Source organism: Hemicordylus capensis, chromosome 3 (genome assembly GCF_027244095.1).
Source record: "Hemicordylus capensis ecotype Gifberg chromosome 3, rHemCap1.1.pri, whole genome shotgun sequence".
In the NCBI taxonomy this organism is placed as follows: domain Eukaryota; kingdom Metazoa; phylum Chordata; class Lepidosauria; order Squamata; family Cordylidae; genus Hemicordylus; species Hemicordylus capensis.
In genome coordinates, this window is record NC_069659.1 from 246,247,083 (window position 1) to 246,260,023 (window position 12,941).

The 12,941-nt window shown below is 41.3% G+C and overlaps 1 protein-coding gene across 9 annotated transcripts in view; it reads right to left on the reverse strand.

Moving 5' to 3' along the window:
* The window catches only part of PLCE1 (phospholipase C epsilon 1), a 256,592-nt gene that overhangs the window by 35,909 nt on the left and 207,742 nt on the right, over positions 1–12,941 (reverse strand). For 7 of the 9 annotated variants that reach the window (XM_053305927.1, XM_053305933.1, XM_053305931.1 and 4 more), the window contains 5 exons: positions 9,107–9,214; positions 2,552–2,668; positions 2,308–2,466; positions 1,205–1,334; positions 345–386 (listed from right to left, as the gene is read on the reverse strand). In XM_053305927.1, the coding sequence (XP_053161902.1) occupies positions 345–386; positions 1,205–1,334; positions 2,308–2,466; positions 2,552–2,668; positions 9,107–9,214 (556 nt within the window). The remainder of the gene's footprint in view (positions 1–344; positions 387–1,204; positions 1,335–2,307; positions 2,467–2,551; positions 2,669–9,106; positions 9,215–12,941) is intronic. The other 2 variants (XM_053305934.1, XM_053305932.1) reach the window with 1 other exon arrangement.

A 12,941-nucleotide genomic window follows, 5' to 3' on the forward strand; every position in this document is an offset into this window, starting at 1 on the left:
TGCAACTGCAATTTACACTCCATTCTAATAATCAGACTGCACATTATAATGCACTGTTTGCAGTCCAAATGAATCAATATACAAACCCTAAGTTATCCAGTAAACTATTCAAATGTCAATCTAGCTGGAGTGTCTAAATGTATAACTAGTATAGCACATGCAAATATATGAGATCACCCATAAAAGGTAATGGAATGTGACTGAAGTGCAAAATTGTGGTTTACTAACATGTGAAATGCAAAGTATGCAAAACTGTGTTTTACTAATGTGTGAAATTCAAGGTTATCTAGAAATGCAGTGCTGAGATTCATGCAGTTACGATGTTTGACCAAGTGGCCTTTTACCTTCCTGGCTGTTAGGAGCAGGAGAAGCATTAAGGACATCAGCTACAGGAAAACAGAGTCAGAAAGGGAATAAGAGTAAAGGAAATTAAGAAGTAAAGCCAGAGAAATGAAAATTACATTCAGTTTCTGTAGACCTATGATCTTGACAAAAGAACTGCAATGGGGAAATAACACTGGAAATGCGATCTATTAGGAAACAGAGAGCGTGAAGATGAGGAGTCGTCATTTCATCGTTTCATACAAGCGGTTTCAGATTAGCTCAGAACAGAGCTGACTTCGTAGAATGAACAGAAAACTCAAGAAAAGGTGGAAATCAGGCAGGAGCTGAAATTTCCCTAGATATGGCAGAGAATATTGACTATACTTACAGATACAAACTTAATGTATACATCATGAAACTGGCTCAGGAAGGCTCCAGATGAACCAGTGGGCACTTACTGTGATGCAAGAAGGTACCCAATAAAACATTAAATCATATTACTCTTTGTTTTGCACTGTGCAGCTTCCAGTTTAATCATATTTAACCTAATCAGATAGATGTATCACCTCTGATGCTAGTATTTTAAATGTATGCAACTGCATACATCAAGTTCCCAGAAACAGGGACAATTAGTACTAGGGAGTTTATACATAAGGAATGCAGCAGGCTATGTTCTAAAACAAAGCTCTTTTTACATTCCTTTAAATATTTTCATATTATTTCAAATCAGTATTAATGAATGCTTGAAATTAATGCAATTAAAATGAATTGTATAACTAAAATGATTTTGGTTAAGCAATTTTAAGTGATGCTATGATTGAAACTGTGCCCATGCCATACATCTCAAAAGTATAACACTATTAAAAATGCATTTGTGTACCATCAGACAGAGACTCATAGTCATAGTCATATTCATCTTCTTCATCCTCCTCTTCTTCATTAGTAGTGGAGAGGTTTCCCACATGATTGCCATTGCTAGCCTGAGCTTGCATATATGCCAGCTGATGAGCCTAGAAGCATTAAAACAAAGTTTAAAAGCACAAATAGGATATTCATTTAGAAAACAGCTAAAGACTACCTTCTTCTCAATATATATGTTCACTGTCCTTGTTATCTAGCTTAACTCTTTGAGAAAAATAGGTAACTTCAAGAAGAAGAAAAACACCTTTATCACCTTCATCTAGCAATTTGACCTAAATGCAAGAGCACATATGGACATATATTAACAGTATCCCAGTTCAGATATATTGCTAAATCACGGTTTAGCAATACATGGTTTTAGCACATGGTTTAGCACTATGTGAACAAGCCTAAGGGAGCTGTGGGCTTGTGCACTCCCCTCTTTCCTCCTCTCATTCATATGCAAGGAGAGTGAGAAAGCTTCTGCTTTCGCTTTCCATTACGTAAGAACTCTGGGAGCTGTGGCTTGCTAACTAACTAGAATTAGACCAGGCCAGATATCAAGTCAGGATCAAACAGGTATCCTGGCTTGTTCTAACTCTGGTTTGCTAACGAAATGCAGTTACCCAAATTTAAATGTAACAGGCAACTGGAGTTTGTTTTAAAACAAAAACAAACGCTTACATATGAGAGACCCCATATGATAAAACTATATAATATTTGTCATTTAATTGTCAGTACTGAGGAGTAGAAACAGAATTTTGCTAGTTAAAAAAGTCCACTCAGTGTCATTTCTAAATTAACAACAAAAATTGGTAACACTTTTAGTTTTCAAAGGACATATTAGCTGAATATTGCACTGAAATTTCCAATTTCCCCAAGTATATCAAATACTAATGAGAAATTAGGACACATCAAAATTATATTATAAATTATATAAGATAGCTGTCCAGTGCTATTTCTTTTGCTGTTATCACTGCATATTTGTCTACAACCATTTATTTTAAACAATAAATTACTATTCTCTCCACTCCCCACCCCCACAAACCAGTTTAAACTGCAAACCTTTTAGAAAGATTTTACCTTTTGTTTTAATATATCTACTGGAGTTTGGTGTGCTTTGAGCTTTTTGTTTTTAAGTAGAATCTTCCTTCTCAGTTGATGGGGAGAAGGTAGCATTGGGTCATCAGAAAAGTCACTCTCAAATAAAAATTTCGTTACCAGTTTATCGCCAAATGTATTCTGAAAGATCAATAAGATGCAAGGCATTATGGAAAACTGGATTAAAATCCAGAGCCATGCTGCTGAATAGTCTCTTATTACCTACCTTGAAAATGTCAGCCATCTTTCGTTGCTGGGGCAAGGAACAGTGGTTCTCAATTGATATGACAACTGGCATGTCAGAGGTGATAAAAGCACTGCGATCTATAGCTTCAACTACTTCCTGTAAGAACCAAAATGAACCAGAATTATCTCATTCTTCTATGGCATGGAGAACACATGATATCCTGCCCTTTTAAAGTGGTGGCTCTCTTATATTTAGCAGAAGGAGAGAAACTTCCCCTGTTGGGCCCAGCACAGCAGCTCTCCAGTGGCTGTTGCTGGTATCTCCTTTATGATTCTTTTGAGATTATGAGCCCCATTGGGACAGGGAACCAATTTCATCTTCGTATTATTGTTCTATGTAAATTTTGCTGAGGACTTCTATGTCGAAAAACAGCGTAACAACAATAATAATAACTGACATACTGTGCAGTGTCCCACAGGCATTGTGAGCATCTCAAGAAAAACAGGTTGCTTACCTGTAACTTTTGATCTGAGATCTGTCGACATCCATAAGAATGGGTACTGCACCTGCACATTATCCTCATGGTAGAATGCTACAGTTTGTCGAGGCAACCAAGTCCCGCCTCCATGCCTACAGAGTGCTATTTAAAGGTAGGCCGGGTGCCATGTTCTTCAGTTCTTGGAAAACTGCCTTGGAGGACAATTCCAGAATCAGGTGTGTTCATCATCGGAGCATGCACTCTCAGTATGCACATAGCGTAGCACTACTGCAGAGGGGTGGTTTGGGAGGGTCTTATGGATGTCGACAGATCTCTACCAGATCATGTTACAGGTGAGCAACTTGTTTATCTGGATTGAGATCCTTTGAGATCCATATGAATGAGTGTTTAGCTAGATCCCAATGGAGGAGGTTGCAGTTGTAGCTATTGAAACACCAGCTTCAAAACATTTTTCCCGAAGCTCACCTTGGCAGCAGAGCGCACATCTATGGCATAATACTTGACGAAAAGGTAACTCAGTGGACCAAGTTGCTGCTTTACAGATGTCCATGAAGGTTACCCCAGATAAGTGTGCAGCTGATGAAGCGTAGACACGAGTAGAGTGGGCCTTGATTGCTTCAGGCAGTTGCACGTTCTGTAACTTGTAGGTCAGCACAATGAGTTCAACTAGCCATCTGGACATTCTTTGTCTGGAAATGCAGGAGCCTCTCACAGAGCCCTTGTAAGCTACAAACAAACACTTGGTGGATCTGAAGCCCTTAGTGAGTCCAGGTAATATAAAAGTGCCCTCCGCTCATCTAAGGAATGCATTGCCTGTTCTAAAGGCATGGACAGGTCCCTGAAGAACATAGGAAGAATAATATCTTGGTTAAGATGGAAGTCAAATACCACCTTGGGTAAAAAGTATGGGTCCATACGCATTAGCACTTTATCAGAATAGGTCCTGGTGTATGGTGAATCAATCCACAATGCTGTAAATTCACTAACCCATTTAGCTGTAGTTATGGCAAGCAGGAAGGCAGTTTTCAAAATTATCAGTTTGATGGATGCAGAACCCATTGGTTCAAATGGGGCCTCGATTAAAGCCAAAAGGACCAAGAATATGCTCCATGGTCCCATGGGATTGTGAATGGATAGATATAAATTCATGAGGCCTTTCAGGAAAGCCTTACTATCTGGGTGTGAAAAGAGAGTCTTCCCATCACAGCCTGGATGTTTTGAAGAGTTTGCTGCTAGATGCAACTAGATGCGTGCTGCTAGATACATTAGCCAACCCACGTGATTTTAGATCAATCGAGTAGAGGAGTATATCCCTGATTGTAGCCTGTTTAGACAGAAAACCATGAGTTCTTGCATAAGATTTGAATCAGAGCCACTTGTCAAGGCAATTACATCTGGTGGAGGACTTCCTTTGGTTAAGTAGGATCTTACTCAAAAGCCGATTTGCCATGCTGTTAGATGGAGAGTGAAAACATCTGGATGCAAGATGTTGCCGTTGTTTAGTGCTAGGAGATCTATCTCTTGTGGTAGTCTTTAGTACTACCTGACAGTTTCCTGACAGTTTGAGTACCTGTGGAGACCATGGTTGCCTTGGCCACCATGGTGTTATTAGGATACACGATGTTGGAGCAGTCAGAAGTCGAGCAATCGCTCGGCTGATCAATGGCCATGGAGGAAACAAATATGGGATCTCCTGCTGCCAGTCCAACTGGAAGGCATCCCCCAGCGATTGCAGGTTGTGACCCACCCTGGAGCAAAGATGAATGCACTTCGTGCTCTTTGAGGTGGCAAACAGATACCGTATTTTACGGACTATAAGACGCTATGGACTATAAGACGCACCTTAATTTTAATCCAGTTTTTCAGAGTTTTAACATATTAAACTGTTAAAACACATAAGACGCACCTGAATTTTGGCAGATATTTTTCGAGGAAAAAAGTGAGTCTTATAGTCCATAAAATACGGTATATAGTTGGGTTTATCCAACTCGTGAAGAGTGGTGTAATATAATCTGTCTTGAGTTCCCACTCGTGTTGCTGTTGATGTGGGGAAACTCAACTTAGGTCGTTCGCTAGGACATTGTCCAGACCATTTATGTGGATGGCTATCGGGTAGACCTGATGCACCAATGCCATAGTTGCAGAATGAGTACACAAAGAAACCAGGACACTGTCCCTCCCTGACAGCTGATGTAGGCTAGTGCAGTGGTATTGTCTAACTGCACTTCTATTACTTTTCCCTGTAGAAGCGTCAGGAAAGCTTCATCGCTTTGAAGATAGCCAGCGGTTCCAGAAAATTGATATGAAACTGCACTTGTTAAAGGGTCCACTTGCCCTGAATCTGATGTTCCCCTCAGTGGGGTGCCCAGCCCAGCAGAAAAGCATATGTTGTTAACCAAACAAAAGGAGTCAGCATCTGAAAAGGAACCCCTTCCAACAGATTTCTGTAGTTCGACCACCAGGTAAGTGAGCATAGATTCTGACCTGGGATCTCTAGACGCAGGCATTGGCTGTCTATATTTGAGCGAAAGACTGACAGAAATCAAAGTTATAACTTGCACATCTTTAACAAGGCATATCTCACCACTGTGTTGCACGACACCATGATTCCCAGGAGTCTTTGAATTAGTTGAGCTGGTTGAGATGGATGCTGTTGGAAATGGAGAACCAGGTCCCTGATGCACTTGTTTGCTATTTAAATGGATAGGCAGGATGGAGAGTAGATCTTTCCTCCCCAAATATCCAATTTTCTCCCTCATCTTTAACAAGGGCATATCGCACCACTGTGTTGCACGACACCATGATTCCCAGGAGTCTTTGAATTAGTTGAGCTGGTTGAGATGGGTGCTGTTGGAAATGGAGAACCAGGTCCCTGATGCACTTGTTTGCTATTTAAATGGATAGGCAGGATGGAGAGTAGATCTTTCCTCCCCAAATATCCAATTTTCTCCCTTCTTTTTCTGCAGCGGTAGTATGGCGATGTCCCAACTCAGAAGAGGAAGCACAGTCGATGACCAGCAAATTGGGAGCTGGATGTTTCAGAAGGTACCCATTGTCCTTCTCCTGAATTTGATATAAATTTTCTAAACATTTATAAGTGGGAGTCGAGGTATGGATCACCTCCTAAGCACATTTGGCTGCTCTAGAAATGATGGGAAGAACTGGTTAAGAAGACTAAGATTTAATCATAATATTATATGCGGGGGTTATCTATTGTGGCAAGTTCTGATCTGAGATCTAAACCTAGATCTGTAGCCATCTCTCTAACATGATAGTGATACGCTTTCATTTCCTCATTAGGTGAGACATGTGTGGCTGGAGGTATGTTGACTGGAGGATCAGCAAGGTTCTCTGAATCATCAGGATCTGATTCAGAATCAGAGGAACCGTGATGATCAGATGGTGAGTGAACTGGTGAAGGCGGATCATACGTCTGAGTCTCTATGGTAGTCTTGCCCTAAGGAGCGGGAATATCCACACCCCTAAAAATAGTCTGTGAGGCTGCGTCCACTAAATATTTAGAGGAGGCCAAACGATTTTCTGCATAGCAACAGAAATACCTTGCATAATAATATGCAAGGTATTTAATAGGCAGGATTGGCCCATCGCCACTAGCCCGGGCTTGCACAGATTGAACGGAGTCACAGAAGTAGGTAGTGGCATGTAAGATTTAGATTGCGAGGATCTCCAGGGTTGATCCTCCTGAAAGTTGTATGGAAAATCCAGGGATGTAGCCCCCATCACAGAAGCAAGAGTCATACCAGCAGCTGACTAATGTGAGAAACCACATGAATTCCATGGAGGAGCCCTCTAAATGGGCAGCAGTCAGGGCACATGGCACAGGACTACTGTGGCCAACCGGTTGAACAGCTCTTGATTCCCTTGGTGTGTCCACATCACTAGCCCATGGAGGGAAGCCTCTGAATGTGGATGTCGATGAAGCATTCGAGTTTGAGTCCAATGTGGAAAGCAAAGTCTGGGCAGTGGCCAGGTCCCACATGGCATCTCTGACTGGGTCCTCTTCCTCGATTTCAAACATCAGTATCAAGGCTTGGCATCATAAGGTCACTTGCTTTGAGGTCGACAATATAGGCGTGTGCAACATGGAAACAGGAGCCTGAGCTCCTGGCATCGAAAGAAGACAGGTTGACATCGATGGAGATTCTCAATGTCGATTGGGAGGTATCAGCGGGGCTGAGGAATCGATCAGAGTGCGAGCCAGAGACAGAGACCGGGCTCTCAACATCGACAGGCTTGGTGTTGGAGGGTGGTCGATACTGAGAGATGCTTCTCGTACTGGTCCCTCTGTAGATTGTCGAGTTTCCTTCCTCGACGCTGAAGCTTTCAGCATCAAAGGCTTCGATGCTGAATGGTGGCAGTCGGTCTCAATAGCGGATTATAGCGGTAGACTTTGTAGGCCGGACAGAGGCGGTGTCCTTTCCTTTATAAAGTCCATAGTCTTGACCTTCTTCAGTCGCAGAGACAATGAATGATCATCTGATCTTGACCACTTGTCTCTAGACTTCAAATGAGTTGATGTCCAAGGCAGACATGGCATCAAAGGAGTCCTTGGACTTTTAAAAGCAGTCGATGTCAAGACAGACATCGGTTCAAGGGATTTCTACGTCAAAATTGATGTTGAACCCTTAGAAGTTGAAGCCGAAGTTGCAGGGTGGGGTTCAAAGGGCTTAACACCTCATCATAAATGGCAGCACGAAGCCGTAAAGCCCAATTTTTGCCCGTCTGCTTAGAAAAAGACAAACCTAACTTGCAAGCAGAGATGTTATGCTCCTCCCCTAAGCAGATCAGACATAGATCATGGAGGTCTTTTGAGGGAAGCTTGGCATTACAGCCCCTCACACCTCTTAAAACTTTGTTTCTCCTCAACCATTTCAGGTTTATCCAAATCATAGTCAAAGTTGAAAATAACACCAATGAAGTCCAGAATCCATGTCCAAATCAATAGTCCAAGATAAAGAGTCTGTTTCTGTTTTTAAGAAGATGAACTCACAATAAAGAACTATTACCAGTGAGGAGCTACAGCTTGAAGACTGAACACAATGGCAGTCAGAAAAGAACTGAAGAACATGGCGCCCAGCCCACCTTTACATAGCATGCTGTAGGCGTGCTCAGTCGCCTCGACAAGCTGCAACATTCTACTGCAAGTATCCTGCACAGGTGCTATACCCATTCTTATGGATCTCGATCTAGATCTGCTATATACTAGTAAAACGATGTTTTATGCAAGGCACTCTTGCACAAGCACACAAAATTGCATAAACTGAACTGCACAATGGATGGCCATTATTTCCAATGGCAGTCCATCATGCATTTGCGCAATTCCGAGCATTTGTCCAATAGCACTCTTGTGCAATAGCACTCTTGTGCAGCTGTGTCAGACATAGTATCAGATGCCCGGAGGATGCTGTGCAGTATGTTATTCAGGGGTGTAGCTATAATTGAGCGAAGGGGTTCAAAGAACCTGGGCGGTCCAGTTCCTGAGGGCCCCCCAGCTCCACCCCTCCTTATTTTCTTCATTATCTCCCTCACTCCGAGGTGCTGTCAGAAAGAAGGGCGAACACAGGCCCCCTCTCCCCAAGCTACACCCCTGATGTTATTCACTAATAATAACAATAAATCATTGAAGGAAGTCTGACTTCAGCATGCTGGTTCTAGACAGAAGGGTGTAAATATAACTTGTTTTATTTCTTAAAACTTTGCAGTGGGTAAATTAAGCTTGCTTACAAGATGTGGATTCCTACATTAAGGATGCAATCCAATGCACATTTACTTGGGAATAAGCTCCACTGAATTCAGTGGGATTTACTTCCAAGTAAACATGTATAGTATTGCACTTCACAGTACTTGAGATACTGAGCCACAAATAGTGGTTTATTCACTTGCAGCTGAAGTGGAATCCTATGCCATGAAGGACGTCTCTGACAATGGCACTGGAATCCTGCTACCCTAGTTTTATGATCTGTTGGGCTTAAAACCACTCCTCACAACTTTCATAAGTCATAAGCCAGCAGTGCTCTTGAAAACTGACTTTCAGTAGCTTATACTTTTCAAGAACTGCAATCATTTCTATATACCTTAAAAGAGATCTTAGTGGTGAGTGTATGCCCATGATAGATTACAGGCATTCCATCATCACCATCCCAGCAGTCCAATTCCACACTCCTACAGCCTTGCAAGAGAACCTGTAACAAAGAACATTATAGTGCATCAGAAGCAAACAGAACACATTTCACTAAGGGCTTGCAGCTCCAAATCTCAAAGCAAGCATTCTATAATTGACACACAAAGAAACAAGTTGTTCTGGTAAGAACTAATCTGCCTACTTTCCTTTCACTAAAATCTTAATTGATAATTACCATCCTCACAAGTTAACCCACTTCAACCTTAAATGTGGATGTGTCTGCCTGCCATCTTGAATTGGGGTGGGTGACATCATTACAAACAATGCCATTGAGGTTTCTCTGTGTCCTTATAGCTGTAGCAAATTTGGATCAAATCGATTTGGCAGTTCACAAGTTAGCCCACTTGCACCTCAAATATTCATGCATCTGCCATCTTGAATTGGGGTGAATGACATCATCATAAACTATGCCCTTGAGCCATCCCTTTGTGTCCCTACAGCTGTAGCAAATTTTGTTCAAATTTGTCCAGGCATTGAGAAGATGGCATCTGCCATCTTGAATCAGGGTGTATGACATCATTACAAACCACACCATTCATGTGACTCACTACAATTGTACCAAATTTGGTTCAAATCAATTAGATGGTTCACAAGTTAGCCCACTTGTGCCTCAAACATGTATGTGTCTGCTATCTTGAATTGGAGTAGATGACATCATTACAAACTACACCATTGAAGTATCCCTATGTGTCCCTACAGTTGTAGCAAATTTGGTTAAAATTGGTTAGGCGGTTCACAAGTTAGTCCATTTGCTTTTCAAACGTTTACGCATCCACCATCTTTAATCGGGGTGGATGACATAATCACAAACTATGCCATTGAGGTGAGTGACCTGATGGGTCACTCACTTCAATTGTACCGAATTTGGTTCAAATCAGTTAGATGGTTCACAAGTTAGCCCATTTGTGCCTCAAACATGTGTGTGTCAGCTATCTTGAACTGGAGTAGATGACAACATTACAAACTACACCACTGAGGCATCCCTATGTTTCCTTACAACTGTACCAAATTTGGTTCTTATTAATCCAGGCACTGGGAAGTTGATAGGAAGACACAAGGACATACACAAGCACACAGAATGCCAGGTGATTTCATAAGCTTACTTTCCTTAAGTAAGCTTATGAAAGGTTAAAATAAGTAGGCTAACCCCCCCCCCTTGAAAGTGCTGTAAACATTCAATGCAGTTGACAACATTCTGTACCACTTTCTGAGGTGAGAGCCTAATACCTCTCGATACAGTATCAGTATAAAACAGTACAGCTCCTGCTGTCAGAAAGAAGATAAACTCATTTATTTCATTTCCGGAGATAAAAAACCTTAAAACAGTAGTGCATATGCTGGTAACATCCAAACTTGACTACTGCAATGCACTCTACATTTAGCTGCTTTTGTACATAGTTTGGAAACTGAAATGCAGAATGCAGCAGCCAGGAAACTGAAATTACAGAATGCAGCAGCCAGGTTGGTCTCCAGGGTTGCCCGAAGATATCACATTACATCCATTTAAAAATAACTACACTGGCTATCAATAAGCTTCCAGGCAAAATACAAAGTGTTGGTTATTACCTATAAAGCCCTGAATGGCTTGGGTATTTAAAAGAACACTATCTTCTTCATCAACCCTGGCCTATTAAGATACACTGAAGAGGTCTGGTTGCAGTTGCCACCAGCTCGGTTGATAGTGACTCGGAACTGGGCCTTTTCTAGAGTTGCCCCAGGACTCTGGAATGTGCTTCCTAATGAAATCAGTGCTTTACCTTCTCTGAAAGTTTTTAAGAGGGACCTGAAAACATACCTGTTTAGCTAGGCTTTTAGTTTATAGTTTTAAAGCTTCAGGTTTCAGAGATTTTATTTGTATTTTAAATTGTTTTAATCGTGTTAAAAGTTTTAATTGTTGTTGGGTACATCCCCAGTACATCTCCAGCATATGGAATTTAGCAATGACTCAAGAAATGTAGATTCTTCATGCTTGGGGTGTTACAAAATGGATTATAATACAACACTGGAAGGACAAATCTACTCCTGAATTACTGATATGTGTTCTTTGTCAGCAGTTGAACTGTGCTCCTGTTTTTGCGTCGTCCAGTATCCTATTATGTTAAACTGTGTTAAGGGATTTTTTCCCTTTCCTTTTAGTTATAATTACATGCATTATTATCATCCTTGATTATGTCTATATTGTGTAACCTTATTGCAATAAAGGAAAAGTGGGGTGGGGTGAGGTTTTAATGGTTGTTATTTAGATTGTGAACTGCCCAGGGACTTCTGAATGGGGCGGTATAGAAATGTACTTAAAAAACAACAACAAAAACCACCAGGAACTGAGAATAGAAGTTATTGGCTAACATCCCAACTAATGATATGCCAGTGCTCTGCTGGTTGTGCAGTGAGTATTTCCAGGGGCAGGGGAGAATAATGATAATCTCACAAACACAAACACAAAAATGCATGTGCTGGCTTAGTCTGGAAGACAGCAGCAGTGTGTTAGTCAGCATGTCATTATGTATAAAGAAAGTAACTGCAGATGATGATTATTTTGGTGGCAGAAAGGGCCAGGTGAAACTCTCATGACATCGAAAAATGTAAACCATGAAATTTAAGTATCACCTATTTTGGTCCCTACTGTTCACTCCATAAGGAGTCACAGCCAATCACACCTCCCTGACAGGTGTACCTTTATGATTTATGTGTTTTCAAACAAATGTGTATCATTTTGAGACAAGCACTTGTACATAAACACTTTGAAAACACATATATGGCAATGGTACACCTGTCAGGGAAATGTAACTGGCTGTAGCTCCTTGCTACGTGTACCCTAGGAACAAAAGTAGATGATACTTCTATCGTATGATTAGGGCTTGTGTGTGTCTCTATCGTATGATTGGGGCTTGTGTGTGTTTCTTGTAAAGAGCAACTGTGCAGAGCCCCAATAGAGATTGGAATCACACTAGCAGGAGGGGGACTTTAACCCTTCCCCCCAACACAGTTTCAATTTGGATCAGGCCCCCACATCGGCTCTTCCACCTGGGAGGAAAGCTCTCATAGGTGTGCAAGGGAGCTTCTGTCCTGGGGCAAATATTAGCTGTGGGTGTATGAGTATTGTATTGGGACCACAACAGGGGCAAAGGACTGAAGCTCTTCTCCCTCCTTTATGGTCTGAATCTGGATTGGGGCCACACATGACTATTTACATTTAAAGGCCACAATCACACAACAGCAATATTGCCAGGTTCGGCCCTAAGAGTCAAAGTTAAGTTTGCCATAATGTGTGAAATGGCCTCATAAGGTAGATGTTTCATTCACTGTTGATGATGTGTGAATTAAATTTCCACTGAGCTGCTTTTGTAAACTCTTCCAAACATTATGTAACTCCAACATGTACAAGATATAAAACTGAAGACCTCTGAAGAGCAATTTTTGTTTTCATGGGGGCCACTATTTGGAAAGAATGTCTAAATTATTATATAATATAATATTCCTAGAACAAACACTCTCATGAATAACAATTTCACTACAGACTAATCTTTTCAGTACAACTTGCATTATTCTGAATTGTACTCTAACATTTAAATGAACTAACATATTAGCTCAGTCTTTCCTGTGGGAAAGTCTAATTTTAGCAGGTTAGGTCAGACTGGATAGTGTCTAAATGCTACAACTCTCAAACGAAACCTACCCACCCCACTTGCCCTAGAACAAAGCTTAAATTATAAAAAAGCATCTCAGCA